At 33.1% G+C, this 25106-nt stretch overlaps 1 protein-coding gene and 1 long non-coding RNA gene across 2 annotated transcripts in view; one reads left to right on the forward strand and one right to left on the reverse strand.

Annotated features, from left to right (window-relative positions):
* The window catches only part of LOC118193100 (uncharacterized), a 248105-nt gene extending 225001 nt beyond the window's left edge, over positions 1-23104 (reverse strand). Inside the window, exon 1 of the long non-coding RNA XR_015038430.1 lies at positions 23054-23104. This is a non-coding gene — a long non-coding RNA (uncharacterized LOC118193100). The remainder of the gene's footprint in view (positions 1-23053) is intronic.
* Positions 23105-23205: 101 nt separating this feature from the next.
* The window catches only part of LOC118185020 (sodium- and chloride-dependent glycine transporter 1-like), a 77562-nt gene continuing 75661 nt past the window's right edge, over positions 23206-25106 (forward strand). The window contains exon 1 of the mRNA XM_085807341.1: positions 23206-23334. Coding sequence (XP_085663467.1) covers positions 23314-23334 — 21 coding nt within the window. The 5' untranslated portion in view covers positions 23206-23313. The remainder of the gene's footprint in view (positions 23335-25106) is intronic.

Genomic DNA, 25106 nt, shown 5'->3' on the forward strand with positions numbered 1-25106 from the left:
TCATCAGATTCCACCAGAATGAATATTAGATAAAGTATATGTAAGCACAGAGTTCTTTAGTTTGGACAGAGAGTGCTTGGCAGCATAGGATGACCGTCAGCATGCTTAGCTTCTCTATTGATTGACTTAAACTTTGGCTAGCAGCTCAAGGATATCGGCTTAAGCTTCAGCTATCTCCGCTTTTGCTTCGTGAATACTTAAGGAGCAAGCCAAAGTTTAATGAGGCACTTTGATTTTGTATTTCACATTGAAGTTAATTTGAACTACGTTCTGAATTATCCGGCAAGTAACAGAGTACTATCTCTTTTAATCTTTTATATTTGTGTAAATTTTACGACATATAAAAATTCGAAAGTGATTTAAAGGAGCAGTATTTTGCAAACCTGAAGCAGAAGCTGATTTCTTTATTTAACGACAACAATTTTTCTGCATTATAACTATTCTTTTTTTTTTTTTTTTTTTTTTTCTCTTAGCCCAAAGGGTGTTACCCCAAAAGGGTTATTAATTCCGTTTTGGCATTTTGTGCTGATTCACTATAAACGGCGAATCACTTTTTAAATTGTTGCCACTAAATATTAGAGCTCAGTGTTATATTTAAAGAAATTAAATAATGAAGAATCTGCACAAATGTAGTATATATGGTTCTCGCATTGTGATAAAATAACGGTTCCTAGAGCCATCAAATTTTGACTAACGTAAGTCTAGACCTGAATATGGGCATCTGGAAGCCCAAATTTGGAATTTGTTTTATTATCGATTTCATATTTTGTAACATTTTAATGAATTTTTTATTAACAGAATCAACGATTTCAAAGTGAGCAATGGCAACACTGCACGGGGGAAAAAAAATAAAAAAATAAAAAAGAGAGCGAGACTGTTTATCGGAAAGATATGGTTTTTTAAATATTTTGTGGTATTGCTGTTGAGTTGAATTTTGTGGCTTAAGTGCGAAGAACATGATATTTAATAAATAAAGGTAACACACAAAACGTTAAAAAAATCGCCCCTTTGGGCGTAATATAAAATCTGAAAGCTTTCAATTTTTTTTTAATTATTATTATTATTATTTTTCCCTGCATAAAGAATTTCACTTTAGTGGATTTGTACCGCATGTCTCAAAACTCCACAGATAAAACTTGAGGGAAGGTTAAGAGCATCGATATGAACCATATTCACATATGAAATCTGAACCAGAAATTGATACGTAGCGTGCTGGCGTTTCATCTCGGCACTTGTATCTTCTTGATTTATCTAGCATCCGTTTCTTTCTACAGATGACCTTGAAGGCCATCATAACACTGATTGCCCTGTGCTGTTGATAAGCATCTCTTGTCAAGCACTGCCATCGCCGTTGCTAATAACTGCAAATCTCTAGGTGTTTTCGAAAATGCTCGCAATTCACGCGGCGTCAGGCCAACACCCGCTGAATCTGTTAGTCCAGAAGGTGCTGGTCAAAGGCATGCATCAGTGCAAAAAGGTGGAACTTTGAATACTTCTTTTTGAAAGCATATTCTGTGTCGACCAGTTGCTGTACTGTGAAGTTTCATCTTAAAAGCTCCTTTCTCTGCTGTCTGTGTCGTGTTATGTCTTTTCTATCTCCAGCGGGTAGTGTGTCCGGTTATGCTTCTCTCTGTGAATATGATTCATATCAATATTCTGTACCTTCCCTCAGAATTTATACTTGCTTTTCTGAAGAATTAATTTTTATTTTTTGATTCTAGTATCTATATATGTACCCAAACCTGCGTATTATCCGACAAACTTCGTACTATACAGTTTGCAGGGCACTTCAATGGAATGTTATCATATAGTGTCCGAAAACACAATGCAATAATTTTGTTTACGATATTTTTTTTCAAAACTTCAAGTGTGGTTTTCCAACGACATAATTTTTCTGGCTCTTTTGATAGCTGAAAGCTATAACCACGTTTACGGTCTGGCACTCCTAGTGATATGCATAAAAGTGCTTATTTTCCCCCCTAGAAGTTCCGCTTATTACAACATCAGAAATTTGTTTTAGATGAAGTATTAAAGAATTATACAGGGTTCTGAAAGTAATAAAGAAATAAATGTATGTGAATTATTTATAAATTGAAAAAAAAAAGTAAATCTATAAATACATGTTAATGCAAAATATATATTGTCCTTACTCAAGCGGGAAAAATACATTAAAGAAAAAATTCCACTGAAACATACATGCGTACCTGAAATAGCGACGGAGTTACTGATATATAATAGAACACATAAATAGGAGAGAGCGACACTTCAGAGTCTTAATAATTAATCTATCAAATACATTGTTTAGGAAACATGATTCCTTGTATATGTTCGTTTTATAGGAAAAAAAAATATATCAAAGAAAGGCGGTCTGAACAAGATGATCAACTTTTCTAGTTGCGCTCGTCCACAGGCGCAACTCGAGATTATTACTTCTTTCGCACAGCCAGAGAGCCATTTAAGGCCGCTGTATTACCCCCCCCCCCCGCCTTAAAGCGTGAGCAAATTATAAATTGCTTGGGTGAAGAGTATCACAATCCTCTCTGTGATTATTACCCCCTAGCTACATGGTTAATATGCACATGCTCAGTACTCTTGTATTACACATCCATTTATTTTGGATGAACAATTTTTTTATTCTTACTTTATTTACTATTGCGAGAAAGACTCAGGATTTAATCCCTCCTTTCACAAAAAATTGTAAGTTGTTCGTGTTCAACAACTTAGGACATTTATGGTTTATTAATCACACCATCTTTTATTTGAAGGCCATGGTACAAGAATTGGAATTGAAAGCAAACTTACAAGTCTCCTACTGGGATATTACAATCATTTATACATACTCTAAGATACGTAGATATTTGTTCGGTTGTAATTTGAATGAAAAGAGTGAAAAAAGAGGAAAACAGCCCAAACGTCACATTACGAAAACGGAGTTTGATAATTTCATTTTTTCAAATTTTCTTTGGAGGGACTTGAATGATCACTCATTTGTCCTGCGGAGAAAAAAAATTATGTATTTGAGAACTAAGACATATAAAGGGTTTGACTGATATTATTATCCTTAGAGAAATAAATTAGAAGTTATAATCCTGATAAACTAATTAGTAATTATTACCCTGCTTCATATTATCTAGGTACCTTTATATCATTACCCACTTAAATACGTTCATATGCTAAGAAAATAAAAATTTGAATATCAGAATGACAATAACGCAGGTTTTCTGATAAAAACGTCCCATCAGTGTCTGAGTGGGTAAGGTAGCTAAACACTATTAGATCGATTTGAGTTCGAATTCCAACTGATGGATTGGGCTGGGTTGGCTGCTTGGGCGTTTTCGTAATTTTTTCCCTTAGATAATCCTCAAGAAAGCATTCCTCTTAAAGCAGTCCCCACGTGCTGCGTGCTTTGCTATAATCGGTCTGCCTATCTAAGTGTATTCTTTTCATAAAAACATCTACTTATTTCTTTAGAAGACGTATGTTTTCTTAAGAAAATTAACCACCTTAACTTAACTAACTTTCTAAAAATCACATATTCAATATTTTTATTTTCATTATTTAAATTTGTATTTCTGTAAGGATCTTAATGAAAACGAGTGTCCTGTGAAGTAGTTATTATTGGCAGAAGCTGTTACTTCTGCATTTTTATTTTTATATTTATTGCATAAATTGCAAATTGTTTTAAGTGCGAATCAAAGCAAGTCTGCGGTAAACCTGCGAATGTTTATCTTAACTATTAGTTAAGAAATACATATCAATACAGATACATATAGATAGGTGGCAGCCAGATTCAGTTTTATATACTGAATAGTAAAAAAAAAAAAAAAAAAAAAAACAATTAATATACTATGATTGATAAATGTCTGTGAGTTTTAAATTTTATGGCAAAAATTAGGTGCAACACTAGCTTGTGCATGATTTATTACAGTAGAGTTCTGGCAGATTTTAGCATGGTAATGATTTAGATGACAATAGTAATGCAGCTGTATTACTATTTGCAAGCATATGGCATAAAATTTTGCATGTTGGTAATATTTCTTAATTTAGTACGTACAGAAGTTCCTAAACCAATACAGTAATAAAAGTCAAACGTTTTTCCAGCCAATCTGTACACGTTCAAGCCAAAATTTAAGCACGAAATTCCTGTTAGTTGGTTTTTCTATAAAATTTAAAACTTATTTGTAAATTTAAAACATATTGTCTTTTGTCATAAATTAAAAAATAATCATATGTCTCATTAAAAGATGTAATCCCTCCTCTCGATTTTCTTCGAGAAAAAATTTGGTTATTTTATGACGATTTTCTTGAAATCAAAGCAATCTTTAAGGAATTAAAATCGCAGACGTTAAACCAAATTAAACTATAGACACGAATGTTAAAGATAAAAGTGTTATTTCCTACTGCAAAGTTATTTTATGTTTCATGCATTAAAAATAATTTTGCCGAAATTCGAAATAATCAAGGAAAGAAAGATTTTGTTTTATTCATTTGCTATGTATAGTCATTAGGTTATTTGGAAGCAGGAGACGTGAAAAATGTGCAATGCTCTTACCAGGAATCGAACTCTGGATCTCTCGAATACGCGTCGAGTATGCTTCCAATTACACCACAAAGGCACGGGGAAAGAAGAGAAAAATACCTTGTAACTTAAAGCTCGAAAAACCTAAGGATGTAGATTGGTTGGATAACTGTTTAACACAAAGTACGCCAGAGCTATCTGCTTAAAATGAGCAATTCATTTGTGGAGCACTTTATGAGGAAAACTGGTTTTTATTTACTTCATACATGATGGAAACCATAAAAACTCCATGCAGCTAATACACTCTTTGAAATCTGAAGTAAATGGTTTCTAACAAGATATCGCAATTGAACAGTTTGGAAAATTAGATCAGGGAGGCGTTTGGACACTTATTTATGACGAAATTTATGTCATACAAGTATTATTAGTTTACATTATAATCTTTCACCAAGCATTTACATCGAGAAAACAATTATAAGATTAAATCAACATTATCTCAGCGTTAAAGCTGATTTTAAAAATTTAATTGCAATAGGTTATGAAATTTTCTGAATTAGTGCATTTGACTCATTTAAAAGACGAAAGAAATAACAATATTTCTTGCAGGAAAATTAAATATCGCACTGAAAAAGCTGTACAGTTTTCCAGTCTTAATTTAGTTAAATACTATTCCTAAAAGCGGAAGCAAATTGACATTCAATTACTTTCGGAAATAAAAGTAATGAATGACAATTTTCCGCCGTAGGAAGTAACTAAGTTTTGAAATGGGATAACTAAGTTTTTCTGCTTAAAAAATAGAAAGTAAATCATACTTTTATACACTATTTAATAGGAATCACACTTATGTACACCATTAAGTCGAAATCATACTTTTCTACTAAAAAAATGGGGCAACTAAGTTGTTCTACCTTCCTCCCGCACGAGAAATCGAGAGGTTTAGAACATATATTTCTCTCTTAGTTTCTCAGAAAAACAAGTTTCGGAAGATTTTAGAGAGTATACGTACCATAATTTAAATTAAAAAAAAAAAAAAAAATATATTAAAAATGCGTTTGGGGAAGAACTTCTGTAAATTTTCAAGTTATACTCAAGTTTATTTGGTCTTGTTTTGTTAAAATACTTAAACAGGAAAGACAATGCCAATCGGTCTACAAACAAACCTACACATCAGTCAGCCCACACTTATGCCAGTAAGCATAAATATAGAACGTATATGCGAGCATTGCCAAATGAACAAAAAGCAAAAAGCTCTCGTCATAGCAAAGTATATTTCTTTTTCGTGTTACAAAATATTTGAGTTATGATTTATGCTCTTATTAGAATAAAATAAAGTGTTAGTAACTGTTTTTGTATTTTTATAATAAGTTAAAAACCACAGTTTGTTTACTTCCTATCGATTTCCTTTATTTACATGACTCGGTCACTTTGCAGCTACATAAATTAGTACCAAAATAAAATACAGTAATGCAGAACACAAAGTTACGCTGTTTGTTACTGATCTAGCGACTGTTATTCGAGACTAAGCCGTCTAGATTCCAGACTAAGGCCGTCGATATGATCTAGTTTGGTCTAATATCCTTTGGCTGAATGAAACTGAACTAATAATTTTGTTGATACGTGAGATTACACTTCATTTAACTTGGGGAAATTTTTATAGCAGCCAAAGAAAAGAAAGTGTTTTCCTAAGCGGTTTTGATTTAAATGTCACTTTTGCTGTATATAATCAGTTTGTTTTGTAATTTCTCCGCAAACACGCAGATCTGTAATCAATATATTTTTGTAAGCTGAGGTTAATAAATTATGCTAAATAAAACGTATGTTCTAATTTATCTATGTTTATACAAAATTTCAGTGAATTAATAAAAGGCAAATGAAGTCAGTTGAAATATTATTGAAGAGATTAGTTCCTTTAGTGGCAGTTATGGCTCATTCGGGAAAAAAGGATAGTGGCTTAAGCCAGACTTTAAAATCTTAAACTAAAATTGTTGCAATTGAGTCTTCGGCTGAGATTTGAACACAGTACCTTCTTGCTCCGTGACCAAACTGTTCTTATCAACTCAAATATCCGCACTCGATTGCTGGTGATATTATCCGATTAACGTTGAAATTCTGAAAGACTGGTTTGGCCTTGATCTAGCCTAACACGCCCTTCCCAAATATCTGCTGAAATACAACTAAGAAAAGACGTGTTTTTATTCATAAGCTTAACAATTCGTCATGAGGAAACAAAGCAATTCACTCTTTTCTACCCATGGGGCTTCCCTCAGATTAGTCGGAAAGAAACCTGTCGAAATCGAAATCTCACCACATTGATTGCTTTGTGTGAATTGCCTTCAGAATTGCACGGAGGGAAGGAAGAACTTAACAACCCATCATGTAAACATATTTAAACCCTTTCTTGGGGATCCTTAGTTTTCTAGAGGCAATTTTAGCACTCTTTGTATAATTTCTACTATTTATCTGTTTTCCGAGGAAGCTATACAAATATTTAATCAAGTCTTAAGCATTTAAAGCGTTATCTGGAGAAGAATTGTTACAGATAATACAACTGTTGAGAAACTTATTAAGCAATATGCTAGCAGAATATTTGAAGATAACATTTTCTGAATAATTCTTTAAAAATTAATGAGTTTCTTGTAAACATACTGTCGTCAACTATCACTATATGCCTGATTGTAATATTGACATGTGCACGAGCTTTTTTCACCAAACAACTGTCAAGACCACAGCCAAAATGTTGAATGAAAATAATTTATTCTCGAAAAAAAGAGGGAAAATTGAAGGAAGAAATTGTGTGAGTTTTCACAATCATGAACAACGACTTATTCAACTGCTCTACTTCTTCAATGCAGTAGTTTATAAAGTCATGATAGCTATATTTATAGACTTTCTATGCGTTCATATTAATTCAAAAAGTAACTTGCGTAGACTTTAGAATTAATCCATCCGTACAGGTTGACTAAAATAAAATAACAGTAAATGAATTAATAATTTTTCAAGATAACTATAAGAATTAATTAAATATATTAAATTTTAACAAGCAATTAAATAAATTTTAATGCTCATCTTTTCAAATTATTTCCCTTCAGCGATTAAAGTGATGTAGAATAGGTTTCCGAGTTCAATAATTATACGACTTATGCGTCATAACTTGCAGTTTTAATAAAGTAAAATAATACATATTAGATGCAGAGGGTGACACAGAAAAATCCAATAAAAACAGAAAAAAAATCCAACAAAAAAATTGTATTGACAGCAATTGAGCCACTACAACTTGTTTCTAATAGATAATAATCCAATTTATCAGTGTCTGAAAATCCCTTCCAGTAGATGGCGTCCTCCTGTACGTATGCATTCTTCCAGTCTGCTGTTGAGGTTCCGGATTAATCGCCGCAACATCTCAGCTGGGATACCATGATTTTGTCTTGAGTTTTTTGTTTCAGTTCATTCAGTGTCCTTGCCGAGTCGTGTAAACTTGACTCTTAAGGTAACCCCACAAGAAAAAAATCACAAACTGAAAGTCTGAGGATCTTGAGAACCAGGGAATGTTACCGAATCTTGAGAAGACGCCGATGTCACACCATCCTGTTAAACCAGGTTCCGTAAAGTTGTCGAAAATTGTTCGATGCATCATTGTTTTTGCAAAACATTTTTATGGTGAAAGCACGCTGCTGATCTTTCCACGCATCCATCATTACTTAAATGGCGATATTGTTACATTGAACTACTCGAGCAGCTTGTTCGGCAGTGCTGCCAAATGTATATGACTGCCCCAATGCGTTTAAAAATTTTCAGTTTTTCTGTGTCACCCTGCATGTAATATTTGAAGGTGAATAATGTAATTTATGTAACTCCTAAGCATCTCGGCTGCATGTGGGCTGTCCACCGTGTTCAGTGAATTTTTCTGCGTCTAATTCCACAGCTCTTTTATCGAATGTTTTACTAGGAAATAAACTATATCTTCGAATTTGAAAAAACGAATTCCCTCTTATGTATCCAGTATTGGCGAATCACATGTCAACTAGTTCCATTTCCAAGTTCTTGTTCCAGTAACTGCTGATATTTCTGCCCAGTGATGTTAGTGATATAGAATGGTAAGACACTATGATCTGTGATAAATATTGACCAGTTCGCTCACAATGTATTGCAAAGACATATTTTTTTTTTTTTTCAGGTATAGGGGCACTAACATATTTAAATGTGTATTCTCAGCTTTTAGTACAGTCGTTTCTGTTTGTTGATACAGCCATTCAGTTGGCATTTTCGCTAAGCCAAATATTTTCCGTCTAATTTTTTTCACTTTTCATTGCCCCACCAGTGGCCGAGCGGTTAAAGACTACTAAATACCGGTAGTTCTTCCCAAGTTCGAATCTAAGCTAATAGGTAAAGGTAAAGGTAAAAGTATGGGGGACACCAGCGATGTACCATAGGTCAACTGGTAATGCCTTCCCATACTAACTCTTTGAGAGAAAAAAAAAAAAGGGGGGGGTAATTGCAAGTTTTATAAGAATTTGCATAAACTGAAGCTTTTCAAAAGGTCTAAAGTTTGCCTATTATGGTACATCGTGCAATTCCACAGTACGTCCCGCATCCAGTATTTATTAAAAATAATGGTGTAGGGCATAAGTAGATTACAAAATAGTAGGAATACAATTTGAGATTCACAAGATAAATTGAACATCTGATTTGGTGCAACAAAAATAGGAGATAAACATAATTAATAAACAAATAAACATAATGAGATAATTATAATTAGTACTGGCAACACAATGTTAAATGAATTGTTATAATAATGCTAAAGAGGTCCCATGGTCCTCTTTAGCACCCATGGACCATGGTGTCCATGAGTTATTTCAGATATATTGGTTTATTGCAGTTTATAAAGTTCAGTTCACGAGTTCAACCATTTTGTCCATAATTACAGCATGTAAAAGTTCACTAAGTTTAAACTGCATGTGGATTTACACTTGACAGAGATCTACGCAGTAGGAAGAGAGTCGTTGCATAATTTTCTGAAACTTTGGATATTGATGTTTATCTTTAATTAAAAATCTTTGGAATGCCAGGAGGTCAGTTCTTGGGAATTTTATGTGAATATCCTCAGTTAAGGGGCATGAGAAAACGTAGTGATCAGGAGTTCCCTGTTCCCCACATATGCAGATGTCAGAGTTTGCCAAATTTCTTGCGTAGAAATATGTGGGGAAGGGTCCATGTCCTGTTATAAAGTAATTTAGGGAAGGATTCGAGTTCAGATATGCTAAGCTTACATTGGGCATCAAGTTATATGTGCGTCTTCCCTGTGGAGCATTGTTCCACAAATCTTGCCAAGATTTTGAAGCAAGTTGTTTTAGTTGGTACTTGAAATTCGAGCGAGGCCACGGAATGATGATTTCAGTACCATCTTGATTAATAGCTGCTTCTTTGGCTAATTCATCTGCCTGATCATTACCAAAATGGCCACTATGTCCTTTGATCCATGAGATTTGAATTTTGTAGTTTGGGATTTTTCCAAGAAGATAATTTATGTCGGATATCAATGGAGAGGAAGGTAAGGGATTTTTAATAGCTAGAATAGCTGCTTGGGAGTCAGATTTTATGCTAAATTCGTTGAGATTTTTGAGAATGGCTATTTCAATCGCTGCTTTTATAGCTGACAATTCCGCTTGGAAAACACTATTATTATTATGGAGATGGCCTTTCCATTTGATGATATTTGAGGGGGTAATTTGAAAAAAGACTGCGGAACCAACTTTTCCTTCAATTTTTGATCCGTCAGTATAAGCAATTGGAGATGAACTTGAATTTTCTTCAGACGTGGTGAATATTATTTTGCTGAAGAAAATTCAAGTTCATCTCCAATTGCTTATACTGATGGATCAAAAATTGAGCTAATAGACTAGCTGCATGGTTTGTTTTTGTGATTTTCCCTATGTGTAGCCTGAATGAGAGCCAGTTTTTCTTAGAAAGTGCTCCAGGAAGCCCTTGGAAAGATAACTCTTTGTGTGCTTTTTTGTATCCAAACAACCTCTGTTTCCTGTCGCTTTGACCTCTAGATTTGCAAATCTTTATTGCTTTTTCATGTTTTGATCTTTTAGTTTTTATGTAAAACTACAACTCATATGGGAATAGTCTTCCAGATTTCATAATTTTTCGCAATGAATTTATTTATGTCACTATGATAAAAACTTACATGTTGAGGTGAATGTTTTCTTTCAAAAAAGTATAACTTCTTATATATCACAATAACTGTTTTCCTTGACTGCTCGTGTCTTTACCAGATCCAATACTTGTTTTAATAAAGTTTCTTGACCGAAATCTTGTCATTAAGTCAATAAAAAGGGGGCGGGGTAAATAATGGCGGAAAAAAAGTTGCCTTAAAAATAAATAAACTTCGAATTACCTCACAATTATCATTTCAATAAAAGTTTTCTTTATCCCAGATCCTTTATTAAATTTGGGTTGAAAGATGACATTTATTTCGTTATGTCCGCAATATTTTATTATAATAAAAAAACCATTCTTTTGGGAATAAGGATTTCATGCTAATAATTTTTTCAACCAGAAAAGTTCCTGGTTTTAATTTCAGTTAGCAAAGATTTATAATTTAAGATTTCTGCAACTGTTTTAATAATTTAATGTTTATCTTATCTTAAACTTTCTCTGCTTTTAAAACAGGGCAATAATGATAATATTTTAAACATAATCAATAGATGAATACAAACAGAAATTTTAACATAGCTGTGAAATAATCAAAAGCAGTACCTTTGGTTGCCCCCTAAAGTAATAATGTCTAAAACAGGGAAAATTCTGGATATCTGCGGAAAGATTTCTGTGCAAAATTACGGTCTTTGAGGAATGTGACTTTTAACTCCTCAGCCTTATACTACCATGAAATTGTCGTGTGATGATAAATGTAATTATTATGTGTACAAAACTTATTCTTCCTTAAATAAATATCTATTTTTCCTAGTGTGATCACTGTTTTAATTTTTATTAAACAAATATCTTTTACTGCAAATAATTGATAATAGCAGACGTACACTTGCATTTACTCGCAGTATGTGACATAAATGCAATTATATTTATAAAAATTATTCCTTTTAAATAAATAACTAATTTTCCTTGTATGAACAATGTTTTAATTTCTATTAAAGAGTTATTTTTTATTGTAAATAACTGATTACAGGAGACATATACTTACTTTTATTCGCAGTTTGTAATAACTGTAGGATTATGAATTACTTTCCAGACCGGTCACAAGCAAGCAGAAAAGTTAGTTTCATCTCTGTCAAAATATTTTATTCAAATAATAATCAAGAAAGATGGTAGTAGATAGAAAAGGCAGGTTTGGAGCCATGAGGCGCTCGAGAGGCGAAGCCTCCTGAGTCGCTCACAGAAGACGGGACTGCATGGCGCACAGGAGGGAGGGGAGGGAATTGAGCCCGTGTGGGTTGATACGTCACCAACGATGGACGCGTCGCATCCTGTTCGTGACGTCATAACGCATTATCAGCTCGGATTATCTTGCTATTGCTACGTCAGCCGCATGTTTCATCCTGTTTTGTGTTGTAATCCAGTTTCATGTCAGCGCTTATCTATTAATGCAAATCCACAACGTGATTGCAACATGTTAGTTTTTCTATAACATTCTATTTAGTTCAGGCAATGGCCGTTAGAGAGCAGTAGTCTTACTCATAGTGCATTCTGATTGATTCTCGTGGATCCTGGCCAAGTTATTAACCTTGTTTTTAATTGATTATACTATTTGACTTAATATAGTATCCTGGGCAAGTTATTAACCTTATTTTTAATTGATTATACTATTTGACTTAATATAGTAGTATTTAATGAAAAAAGCTCATGTATTTGCACGAGTTTTAAAAATAACCCCACGGCTGGGACTTAAGCTCCCCCCCCCCCCATCTATGGCACGGGAAACGTGGACGATAACACAAAACCGTGCTTTTATCTTTTGAATCCTATTATTTGACCTTGTCTACCCTCTGTGTTCATCTGACTTCGTGCAGCAGAAACCAGCATGAGGCTGATGGATTGCACTTAGGCAGTTCTGTTCCATGGAGACGTTTCTAAGGAAACTGGCTCACGTATCGCATCACATTGTTTATATGCGACATTTTGATAAAGCAATATATTTAGAAGTATCAGATGATATTTGTCATTTCAAATAATAGGCTCTTGCTAAGAATTTTATTTCTAAAACGTTTGCTTTTTTAATATTCTTTATCAGAATTGTTCTAAAAATGTGTATACATCCTTTGTATTTCTAGTGTTAAATCGCATTATTTGGTGACAGTTCTTTAATTCTCAGAAACCGTTCCTTTCTTAACCCTTAGTCCGAAATCATTTAATTTATTTTCATTAATCATTTAATACACTTTTCTTTACTTAACAATCATCCCATCATGCTTTGGCTTGGTTTATGTGATTACTGTAAAGCCTCGAGGGCAATCTGCCTAAGGGAGGGATGCCTTCGTGGAGGACTTTCTAAGGGAAACTGGCTCGTATACACGTTAAACATGGGGAAAACCACGAAAACGTCCATGCAGCCAGCGCGTTCGAAAGATTCGAAGCTCGAGTCGAACTACCAGTGTTCAGTGACTTCACCGCTCATCCGCTGGTGGGTCAGCATCACATCATTACTGTAATCTCCGGCTTATTACCTCTAAGCTTCAGAAGTTTAACATAGTTTTCCTGCAGTTTATTTGCATTTTAAGAATTACAAAAACTTATGTACTAAGGAAGCAGCTCAAATTTCGGCTCGTAATTAAACAAAATATAGTTTTTGGATTTAAATGCAGGAATTGCAAAATGATTTTTTTTTTTTTTCCAGAAAAGTGTATTAATTACGTTCTAGCGATACTTGCTGTGAGATTTCATTAGGTACAAAAACTACTAAATAAATAAACGAAAACTTCTTAATCGTGAAAAATTTAGATGACAACAACATAATTAACTCTAATATATTAAGAGGCTGCTTAAGAGATGAAAGAAACCGCTTAGTGTAAAATTCTTTTAAGATATGAGCAGTTTTTAAACTTTTATTCCTTTTTCGCTTTACTTCTAGATGATGAGGGAGGGAAAAAGATGATTGAGATATGTAGAAATATTTAAAATATTTATTAGTACTTAAAAGTGAAAAAAAAAATATTGAATAAGGTGTACTTCGAATGATGGCTGAAACTGAGGGGGAGGAGGAAGAGTTTGAAAGGTTTAGTTGCTTTGAGAAAGGCAACGTGAATGCTAGAGCAAGAAATTATTTAGCAAGAAGGAGGGTAGAAGAGAAGACGGGAAAGAAACACGAAAAAGCTCATTGGATGGGGTTGAAAAAGATGTGGCAAAAGAAAGTTTCAGACTGACGGAGAGGAGCAAAAAATAGAGGACTTCGACGTCATTTCTGAGTACCGTAACATCAAGTAGTAAAGGAAGAATAATTTATTATCACTATTCGACGTAAATCTGCGTTATCTTGCTATTAATACATTAATTACATATTTCACGTCAGCATAAATTAAATTATTATTTATGAACGAGGAAATGTTTCGTCGAACGTCGAAATTTCTTTAAAATATTGTTAAATATATATCATTTATCAAGATTAATCATAGTATGATTGGTTACTCAAGTTTATGCATTTATTGACCTTCAGAAACATGCATACTGTATCTTTTTGCCTTTAGAAACCTTCATTATTAGAAGCACACATATTAAGTATAAGTGTATATATATGTGTGTAAGATAAAAAATAAATTATAGTTTAAATTAGCAATAACCCCTTAATGTTAAATTTTAAATAGTTTATTTTACGATTTCCATTTATCTTCATCTGCTAGTGCTTTAACGCTTTTTCTTTAAAAAGGGTGCTCTGTTGCTACGCGTTTTTCTTCCTTGAAGGAGGGATATGTAAGATTAAAAAATATGTAAAAGATAAATTATAATTTAAACTAGCAATAGCCTTTTAATGCTTATTTAGTATTTCTCCTCTCTATTCTAAAAATAGTAATCTTTTTCTGTACTGCGTCATTTTGAGACTAATCCGTGTCATATGACCCTTACATAACTCTGGTTATGTAAATGGAACTAAAACTCAAACAGCTAATAATTTTACTGCGTTATGCAATATTATTGACTCAATCAAATCATTGAGAACCGAAACTAACTCATTCTAAACTAAGATTCCATTCTGAACACAACTTCACTTACTTTTCTACATTTCGGCTTAGACGGACTGTTGCTTGCTGGTCTCTTACCGTACAGCTGTCAAAAAAGGTAAACGTTTTTGAATTGGGCACCAATAAAAGTGCCAAGTTGCTTGTGGCCGCAACATGTCCACTGAAATAAAGATGAAGATTTAATCTGCCTCGGCTGCAAACCTTGGTCTTCATTATGGATCAACATTCTATGTCATCGATGCTTCGACAACATCATTACTACATTACTTCTAAGTCTGCTTCCATTATACTCACAGACATATCTTTTGGAAACTCAGCTATAGTTATATTCCAGTCTTGTAAATAACGAAGTTACTTAATGATTATTCGATTTATAAGAAAGATATTTGATTATTCAATGAAACGAAAGCAAGTGGCATTAATATAAGTCGAAAGCGATTGTTAAGACAACATTAGTTAGTTTTCAAAATTAACGAAATCAGCTTACAAGAGGGGGGGGACAGAAATAGTAAATTCATTCCTCATTACTTAGATGCATTTTAAATTCATTAAAAGGAAAACAAAAATATGGTAAATTGTGTTGAATAGTACAAGTTGTATAGTATTTTCAAAAGCAATAAATTATTTAGGGAAAAAATGGTTGGTGGGCTCAGAGAGATGTTGAAAAAATAACTGTAAAAAGAAACCTGAAGTAAAAATGTCACTATTTTGTTATTACAACAATCAAAGATAATTAAATGGAAAAGAAACACGCAAGTATAAAATTTTAAATTAAGTGATTTTGGGACAGTTTTAAATTAAGTGATTTTGAGGGTGATCAGACACAGATTCCACAAGAAGAGGGATCTGTGTCTGATCGCCATTAAAATCGATGGAATTTTATTCGAAATCTAAGCCAAAAATTAGGTTCCTTTTTTGGCTAGTTTAAGATCAGAAAAATTGAGATAGTTTCTGCAACTGCTTCCCCAATTTCAGTTGGACTGTTTAAAAAGGAACTCATATTTCCAAAAGAAAGAGACAGATAATAACTCATAAAACAAGGTATTAATCATTAAAATTTATGAATGAAAGAAATTAGACTAAAACTTTTAACTATTAGATGCATAATAAAAGTATCGCAAATCTCCTCCCCTCCCCCATCGGGAAAGAAAACTGAGAATAAATGTGAGAACTCGAATATGAAAGTAGAAGTTATGGAAATAATTGTATTTTCGTATCATTATTAGCTTAAGTATCTGCAGTTTGGACAGTTCTATACTGAAAGGTTATTTTTGACTAAAAACGACTAGTTAAAGTGCGAAGAGGTTAACATATATTTAAAAGAAATACATAATCTCAAAGGACAAGGCTGCTCACTAATTTTGCTGTTGAGTTCCTTTGAGATTTTGTTTGTCTTCGATTCCATCGATATATTTTCCGCTAATGTATAACATGAAAACTCAGAAAATAGTTTAATTGGCTAGTTACACTCGAGGCCTATCTGCTTTATGAGGGATGCCTTCATGGAAGACTTTTTAAGGAGAAATATTTCGTACTTTCATTATACATGGTGGGGGGAGACGACAAAAACCCAAGCATGCAGTTTTCTTCACCTGAATAAACTTAAGGTTATTTAAATATGGCAAAGCATACGAGGGCTATCTACCTAAGGGAAGGGATGTCTTCGTAGAGGTTTTTTAAGGAAAACTATTCGTATTCACATTACATATGAGAAAAGGCATGAAAACCAACCATCCAGCCAGCGCGTTCACCTGGGATCAAACCTAGGTCGAACATCCAGCATTCAACGGTCTTAACGATTTGGCCACTAGAGCTATTACTATTTTCTCCCGACCGTTATAGCCATTATCTTCCAGTGGCCGAGTGGTTAAGACCTCTAAATGTTGGTAGTTTGACTAGTCTCAAATCCAGACGATCGAACTGGCTGCATGGTTTGATCTTCGTGATTTCTCCTTGTGTAACGTGATTACGAGCCAGTTTCACTTATTAAACCCTCCATGAAGATAAGCCTTCCCTTAGGAAGATAACCCTCGTATGCTTTGCCATATTCAAATAATGTAACCTAATTCTAGTTATTGATGGCCTAGAGAACAGTTAATTTGCTGCTTATTTATTATATAACACAAAAATTTAAGCTGTATAAATAGCATATTCATCATCATACAATAATGAAATATATTTCACAACCAACTGTTCGGCACGTAAAACTAGAAACGTATATTTTTTTACATATCATCTGCTAGAAATTTCTCTGCTACACATAAGAATTCATAATAGAAAAAATTTCATGAAACCAAATATAAAATCCAAAGTCAGTTATTAAAGTCAGTTATTATTATTTAAATATGCACTGAACTGTAACAATAATAATTAATCTTGATCCTTTAAAAAAACTCTAATTTCTTAAACTAGAAAATTTTTAATGAAAAATCTATTAAACATAAATTTTCAATTTCAAAAATACTAGTCGGTCACTAGTGCTCGTGAAAGTAAGACTTCCGAACACAGATAGCTAGCTATTTTCGATTCAAATGCCCTACTGCCTGTTAAGTGCTTTCATTGTTTTTCTCATAAGCAGTGTAAATACGAGCCTCTTTTTGTTTAGAAAGTTCTCCACTAAGACATTCATTCCCCTTAGCCAGAAAGCCTTTGTGTAATTTTATCTTTTCAGTCCATCAATCAAAGGATAAAAATTTCCTTTTTCTTACTAAAAGACTCGGGTATTTCAATACTCGTTTTTATTCCCAGCAGAAGTAGCTGAATTATTAAGTTTTCTCTAAATTTGTTTTCCTAGTAAGAACCTAGTAGCCTTCAGAAAGCTCTTTATGGAAGACATGCCTTTCAAAGACAGACAGCCTTGATTTACTTTCCAATAATTTATTAATAACAAACCAATCGCGATATAAAGTACTTTCATGGAAGAAATGTTATCAGTTATCACAAAGATCAGACTTATGATCGACAGAAATTTGTATTTTTATAGCAATACCGTTAGGAATTATAACTATATTCTGGCATCACTATAATTAATTAAACTCTTCTCTTCTTATGACATTTTGCAGAAAAAAAACGGCTTCCCACCCGGCAATCATGGAAAAATATGCATTCGGAAACATGCAGCAAATACTGCTTTCAGGTTGAAATGGTTCACGTCATTGCAGTAAACCCTAAGCGCAGACACCTGTCAGGTTACCAATTTATAGTGCTTATCGCTCTGTCTCTCATGTCAAAGCACGTGAATATTTCAGAAAGAAATCATTGCTAAGCGCCGGTGCAATTCCGTTATATTTTGTTTTCAATGAGTTCATTTTCGATATCAATTTCAGCATTGAAATACATTTTCATTTTTCGCTTAATACAATTGATAAAAGTTTTACAGAGCTAAAGTTTAAATAGTATTCAGCGGTATGAAAATTACAACACAAAATATTTGTTACATATATCTCTTAAAAAGCACCATAGAGTAAATTTTCAATGAGTTTGATGTTTAGAACTTTTATATAAATAATCTGGAAATTTCAGATTACATTTTAATATCTCGAAAAGAAGTTTATCATTAAACAGTTTTAAAAAAATATTTCGCTTAAATACAATGCTTACTGATGCTGCTAGTTCATGAAACTAAATATTTACTATTAAATAAATTAACTCGAAGTGAATTCTAATTTTAAAAAACCTCCGTTGATCCTGCATTTCTTTTTCTGAATGTAAAAACAGAAAATATACCAGAATATTAAAATGTATATTACAGTTTGAACACATTTTAAAACAGAAATGTATTTAGAATCGTGATCCACATATTGCTGTAAAATGTCATCATAATCATTAAGTTTTACTCTGGATACAGACAATAGCATATCTACAAAATACAGTTAGAAATTCTGCGATCTACAAATATAGTGTGGCAGAAATATTTTTCATTTATAATACTGTGGGTATAAGATAGTGTTAAGAAGTTTAGGTGAAATGATCAATCATCTTTGAAAAATCCTCCACGAATGTATCTCTCCCCTTAGGCAGCTAGCTCTCGCGGGTTGCATTTTCATTCTACGTGAAAAATGACAAAAATTGTACAGCTAACCCTTTATGCTGATAATTGAAACTTGGATACAATTAACATAGTACTTTTAGACAGAGACATAGTACTTTTCAGAGACATAACATAATACAGTACTTTGCAGAGACAATAATGAAAATTATAAATACGAACAAGGATAGAATAGGAATTTGGCACTGGGACTCAGATTTTGGACTTTTTTTTTTTTTTTTTTTGTTGTTGTTGTTTGTTATTTCTTATATATATATATATATATTTTCCTGGCCAGTCCCAGTTTTTGATTATACGGCCGGGTTGTGCCGGCTAGGAGGATCAGGGCTGTGCCCTTTATAATGATAATGATGATAGTAATTTTACCACTCAAGTGCCCACCAAACAGTCAACAGTTTTGAGCTGTTTCCTACGATTCTAGCAGTTCTAAAAAAACTGTAATTATTCTATCAGCTTTTCCAATGTTTAAAATGCTTAAATAATGAAAAAATTAATGCATTTATAAAAAGTTCCTTTTATGCAAATGAAATCGAATCCGTGATTAACAAAGGAAAATTTCTCACGTAGGCTAATTAAGTTGTTTTTTAGATTTGTGCGTAAATATTTTTTAGTTGTACAAGTGGCATGATATTTCGTCCTAGGTTCATTGCTTTGCGACAGATGTGCGTAACGAGGATTTATTATTTTGTGTCGTTGTAATTAAAAAAACATGCACGATTTCGAAAAGTTTTGAAAGACAATAGCAATCGTTTCTATTTATACTCTTTTTTTCTCGAACAAAATAACACTTTTTCCAGTTTAGCTTTTACATAAATTATTTATTAAACATTTGGTAGATTTTTTTTTATTTCAATAAATGAAATTCTTGGTCTGGCAAAATAAAAAATATTGCTTCTTGGGATACATATTCTCATAATCAAGCCATTCGGTGAAATCCGGTTTTTCTTTATTAAGTTTAGCGTACAAGTTTCCTAAAAAAGCAGTATGGGAAAGGTGTAGGTGTGTATTTAATTATGGTAAAGCACACGAGGGCTATCTGCCTAAGGGGAGGGATGCCTCCGTGGAGGACTTTCTAAGGAAAACTAGCTCGTATATACGTTACACATGGGGAAAACCACGAAAACGCCCTGGTATGGGAAAGGATTTTTTCCCCCTCTTTCTTTTAATATAAACCATTTTGTTTTGCCATGTTGAACAGCTCAATTTTAACGTAAGATTTTACGTATTTTTAATTTCTGGAAATATTTATTCTTAAACTAGTAGGCTTAACGGTAACTTCTGAACTTAATATTGATCCTGGTGTTAAACTGAAATATGTCTATCAACATCCACTGCAGTTTCTTTTTTTCACCTTATGATTTTTATATTTATTTAACTTTTCATATGTTTAAAAAATTGCGAAACTTAAATGTTAAATTCTTCGACGCGTTAGACTTTAATCTGAAGTTTCCAAACAACTTATATATATATTTAAGTAATCTTTCATACAATTTCTGTTAATTTTTAATAAAATTGTATTAATTTGTTAAAAATCATAATTATTAGTATTCATTTGTATTAATTAGTGTAACGTTTTAATATAAATTTGAGATAAATAATCAAAAATCTTAAATTAATATTGTTCCAAAAGCAGCCGCGTGTTTAACCACTTGCGCTAAAAAGACGTGCCACGTACGTCGAGACGCTTTTATCTCAAACCGCGAACGACGTGAACACCACGTCGACAGGCATTTATCGCAAAAATGAAAATAACGTGGTGCACACGTCGCTTAACAACGAGATTGTTTATGTTTAGCAACGTGCACGAACTCAGTTCATAAACAATAATTTAATAATGTAGATTTTTTGTGGCAACAATTATGTTTTTTATATATTGCTTTGAGGTTGATAACTCACGGAATGTTATTCTTTTCGTAATGTTTAGAATGCTAAATAAATAAGTTCGTTGTTAATTAAAAATGTTTTCTTTGCGAAATATATTATCATTCGTCCGAAGTTATTAAATAAGTCAAGAAATGATTAATTTCAAACAGTTTATTTCTCGAGTTACAGCTCTGGATTGCACTCGCAGACGCGGAACGACGTAAATGAGACACTTTACCGCTTCTTATATTGTAGCGCACTGCACCGCAACCGTGAAGTTTAATCGTAGCGCAAGCGGTTAAAGACTGCTGAAAGACAAACTAACTGGTTCCGTAGTTGGTTTTCGTGTTTTTACTCACGTGTAATGCAAATACGAGCCAGTTTTCCTTAGGAAGTCCCTCCCGAAATTAACCCTTCTCTTAGGCTGATAGTTCTCCTATGCTTTGTCATGTTAAAATGCAACCTAACTTTAAATTAGTAGGAAAAGGTCTCGATAGGTGGCTGTGCATGCCAGTGGGTTAATTATTAGGATAAAAGATGTTACAACCTTGTTAAAACTTTATGAAAAGTAAATAAATTTGACTTTAATTGCATTTTCAGTGACTTTCATAATATGATAAAATATATTTGTTTAAAATGATTGCGAATAAAAAAAAATGAATGCATTGAACTTTTTTTAACTTAAAAAAATCTTTTATATCCATAAAAAATTAATGATTTTTATATTTTTCTTTCCAACTAGATAGACATTCTTGATACATCACAGCTCAACCTACGCATATATCTCGTTTGGCCCTATTGGAATTTTTAACTAATGTCAACTCTCTAAATATACTGTCACAAGATGCCATTGCAAATCCCATGAACTTGTCGTAGCTTATCGCAAAGCCCATGAGGGCAATCTGCCTGAATGAAGTAATGCCTTCATAGAAAAGTAGCTAAGGATTGGTTTAGTTTGGTTTATTATTTAATTCAATGAGGGCTATTCGGGGAGAACTTCTTAAAGGAAACTGGCTCATATTTATGTAAACATGAGGAAATGAAAAACTTTAATGCAGCCAGCCCGTTTGCTGAGATTCTAGCCTACGGCGAACTACCAGTGTTTAGGGCTCTTACAGCTGGCCCAGTGGTAGGCAGTAATTAAGGAAAATTGGTTCATTTTTAGCTTGCGAAAAGCAACGGAAAACCCATACATTCAGCCTGTTCAGCCACTGGGAAATTACCGACGTTTTCTTGCTTTAGCCATGCGGTTTGAATATTTAAATATGATGGCTTCAATTAATTCTAAACTTTGCATCAAACTGCAAAAGGATCAGCTTGAAACAATATTTTGCAATATGCAGCGTTCCCCAATGTGACATGGGTGGATACACTATTAGTTCATCTAGTAATCAATAGTAAATACTAGTAGTTCATCTCAGAGTCAACAAATGGTAGAATTGGCCACAAGAGATTTCATGATTTTTTTTTCATGTGTAACGTGGATAGGAATCAAATACTCATAGCAGATATCCTGCTGTAAGCATCATAAGCTGGAAGTCTGGTTAATTTAAACGAGATAAATAACAACAGAATCATCTACCAAAGTCGGAATGCCCAATGGGAACTTGCAACTTTTGTTGTTTGTTGTATAATCGGTTATGGTAAAAGACAGGAGGGTTATATGCATAAGGGAGATATGCATTTGTGAAGGATATTCAAAGAGAAACTAAATCACGTCCAGATTACATTTGGAGGAAAAACCGTGAAAATTTCATGTAACTAGTTCAGTGTTCAGCGACTTTAACCCCTCTATCCCTGTATACACAGGCACCATAAGGTGAATCAAATGTAAATACTTCGCCATAATAAATTATCTAAACTAATTTTATCTGCAAAATGAGTTCTTTCAATCTTTTTCCAAAGTTTTATTTATTTCAAAACACAAGAGAAACTCGCCAAAGTAAAACCTAAAATTAGCAAAGCAGCAACCTTGTGTTTGGAGTAGATGTAATCAAGAATTCTTTGGATTTCGAGTACAAACAGGTACGGGTCCCTCTTCATCAGGAGCAAAGAAATCTGCCCTTTTTTTTATTATTTATTTACCTCGATACCGTATTGTTTTCTAAAATAAACTGCATGACTTTCAGTACTTTTTCGCTGGGTCAATGAGCTTTTAGCAGAATTCAAAATGATCAATTAATTTTATTACCTTGATGTTTCAAATAATTAAATTTATTTAAAGGCTTGAAAATAATCAGGTAAATTTAAATTCTTAAAAAACATTTTTATCTTAACGTGATCAGGTTATTCCTCGTGCATTTGAATTATGCATTCGATATACTTATTTAATTAGTGTTATTATATTAGTAAAATATTTCAGGTTTGAAGTTTTCTGATTACTTGCTTTTAGTAATTCATATTAACTTCTAAAGGCACCCAGAAACAACTTACCTGTTCTGTTTTGTCACCTTGCATTTTTGTCTTTTAAAACGCGAACAGCCGTAACGTATTTGAAGCACCCGAAGGAGTACTTGAAAATACCGTGATCGGCATTTTGGCGAGAAAATTTGGCGATATTCTATCATATTTGTTCCCACCTAAGCATAACAGGACCTGCCAACCCGGTTCACTGTTGCCAGTCTTCTCCGGTTCTCTTGAAGAGCAGATGGTAAAGATCTTGTCTCCTGAACTGAAGATACTAATTGATCGCAATGGTAGCTCAATCCCACAAGGTATGTTCGCTTTTCATGAAAATTAATCTCAGGCTTGCTAATGATTTTATAATGTGTTCATAAATTGGGAACGTATTTAGCAATTTTTACCGTATCCATATTTCTCTTAACTTTGCAATTTCCGCGTGTGCTACCGGTTCGTTACAAATCGATCCTTTGAAACTCAGATTTTTTAAATTAGATATACGAGCTGAGATTTGGAGTTAACAGAAGTTGCTCCGGAAGCTTAATGAGTGGCTTTAAAAAAAAATTTTGGTATATTTATTTAATGGTCAATTCTTTATCTCGATTCTCCCCCTAAGAACTTGTTCTTTTAATTCATGTATATTTAGAAACTTTAATACATTGCGAAATTATTCATTTAACTTTCTTAGCGGAGAAATTATTCATTTAATTTTCCTAGGGAAAAAATTATGAAATTAATATTCAGAATTATTTCAGAATCGCTTCCAGGTACGGTAACTATACGGCATTTAATTTTTGTAAATTTCGCAAAACGCAGGACCTAGTATTTTTAATTTAGCTTTGGGATATTTTTTACAAATCATAACCCACTCAGCTGAAATTATTTTCAGTTTCGTGCATATGCGCCTGATATCCTGTGAAAAATTGATTCATTTCAGTTTTTTGTTCGATGTTAATTATGTTTTAGTCGCTGAGCTTGCGCTTTTTATTATTAGAAAAAATTCACTGAAATTAATTATTTCATGATTTGATATTTTTGTAACGCGGAAATGCTTTTTTAGAATTTTATGGGTTTTTCTCCCCTTCTCGGTGTTCATTTCTCTTTCTGTTTCCCCCTACCCCTCTCTGCGGCTGCTAACATATGCAGCACGCATTTTTTTTTTTTTTTTTTTTTTGCAATCGCAAAAATAGCGGAATAAATGAGGACAGCAAAAACAGCTGAAGTTTTTTATTTATTTGCGCAGAAGTTAAGTGTCAAGTTTTTCAACTCAAAAGTTTTGAATCTAGAGTATGTCACTGAAATGACTCGAATGCAAATTATAAATTATCTTATGCGGAACGCAGTTCAGATGAGCTCTTGTTTGTGAAAAGTTCCAAATAAACAGCGCAAAGAGAAGTACCAAAAAGCAAAATATGAGAATTTCAATAAAATTTTCTAAGCAGTTTTGAAATTCTCCATGCAATTTTTTTTACCAGAAAGGATGAACGTAAGCAGGAAAACACAGAGTTGCTATTTCATGTAATCGAAAAGGTGTACCTGAAGCACAGCCCAACATAAGCTACTTCAATTTTATCTCGGTCTTTTTCCAGTTGGTATTTTTCATGTTTAACGTTATATATATATTCTACAGAAAGGCCTTCACGAAAGCATTAGACCTGTAGTAAATAATCTCAGTGTGTTACCATAATAAAATATGTTTTACTGTATATTTAATTAAAAAAATAGCTTGTATCCCTTCCGAGTGAGTCTTAGTTCTTAGAACAGCAACACTAGCTATCAGAGCTGGCATCACACCTTCATCATGGCAATAAAGTTTTTGGACGTCGCTGAGCAGCTTTTTGGACGTCGCAAATTACGTATTATCACAATATTTTTCTCTTTCACAACTTTTATACACTGTATTGTGTTGTCTACAAAGCCTACTGAAATAAGTTTACTATTTGTTATAGACATAAAAAGATATAATTATGTATCGTTTTCAACGTGCGGCAATTGAATCTGGCTTATATTCTGGTTTCTGTTCAATCGTCTTTAGAAGTCCCGTTTTAAATTGGGTAATCTGAAATTTATTCTTTTAAGTAAGTTT

The sequence above is a fragment of the Stegodyphus dumicola genome, chromosome X1, assembly GCF_044657685.1.
Source record: "Stegodyphus dumicola isolate Sdum_Otavi_A_Nest chromosome X1, ASM4465768v1".
In the NCBI taxonomy this organism is placed as follows: Eukaryota; Metazoa; Arthropoda; class Arachnida; order Araneae; family Eresidae; genus Stegodyphus; species Stegodyphus dumicola.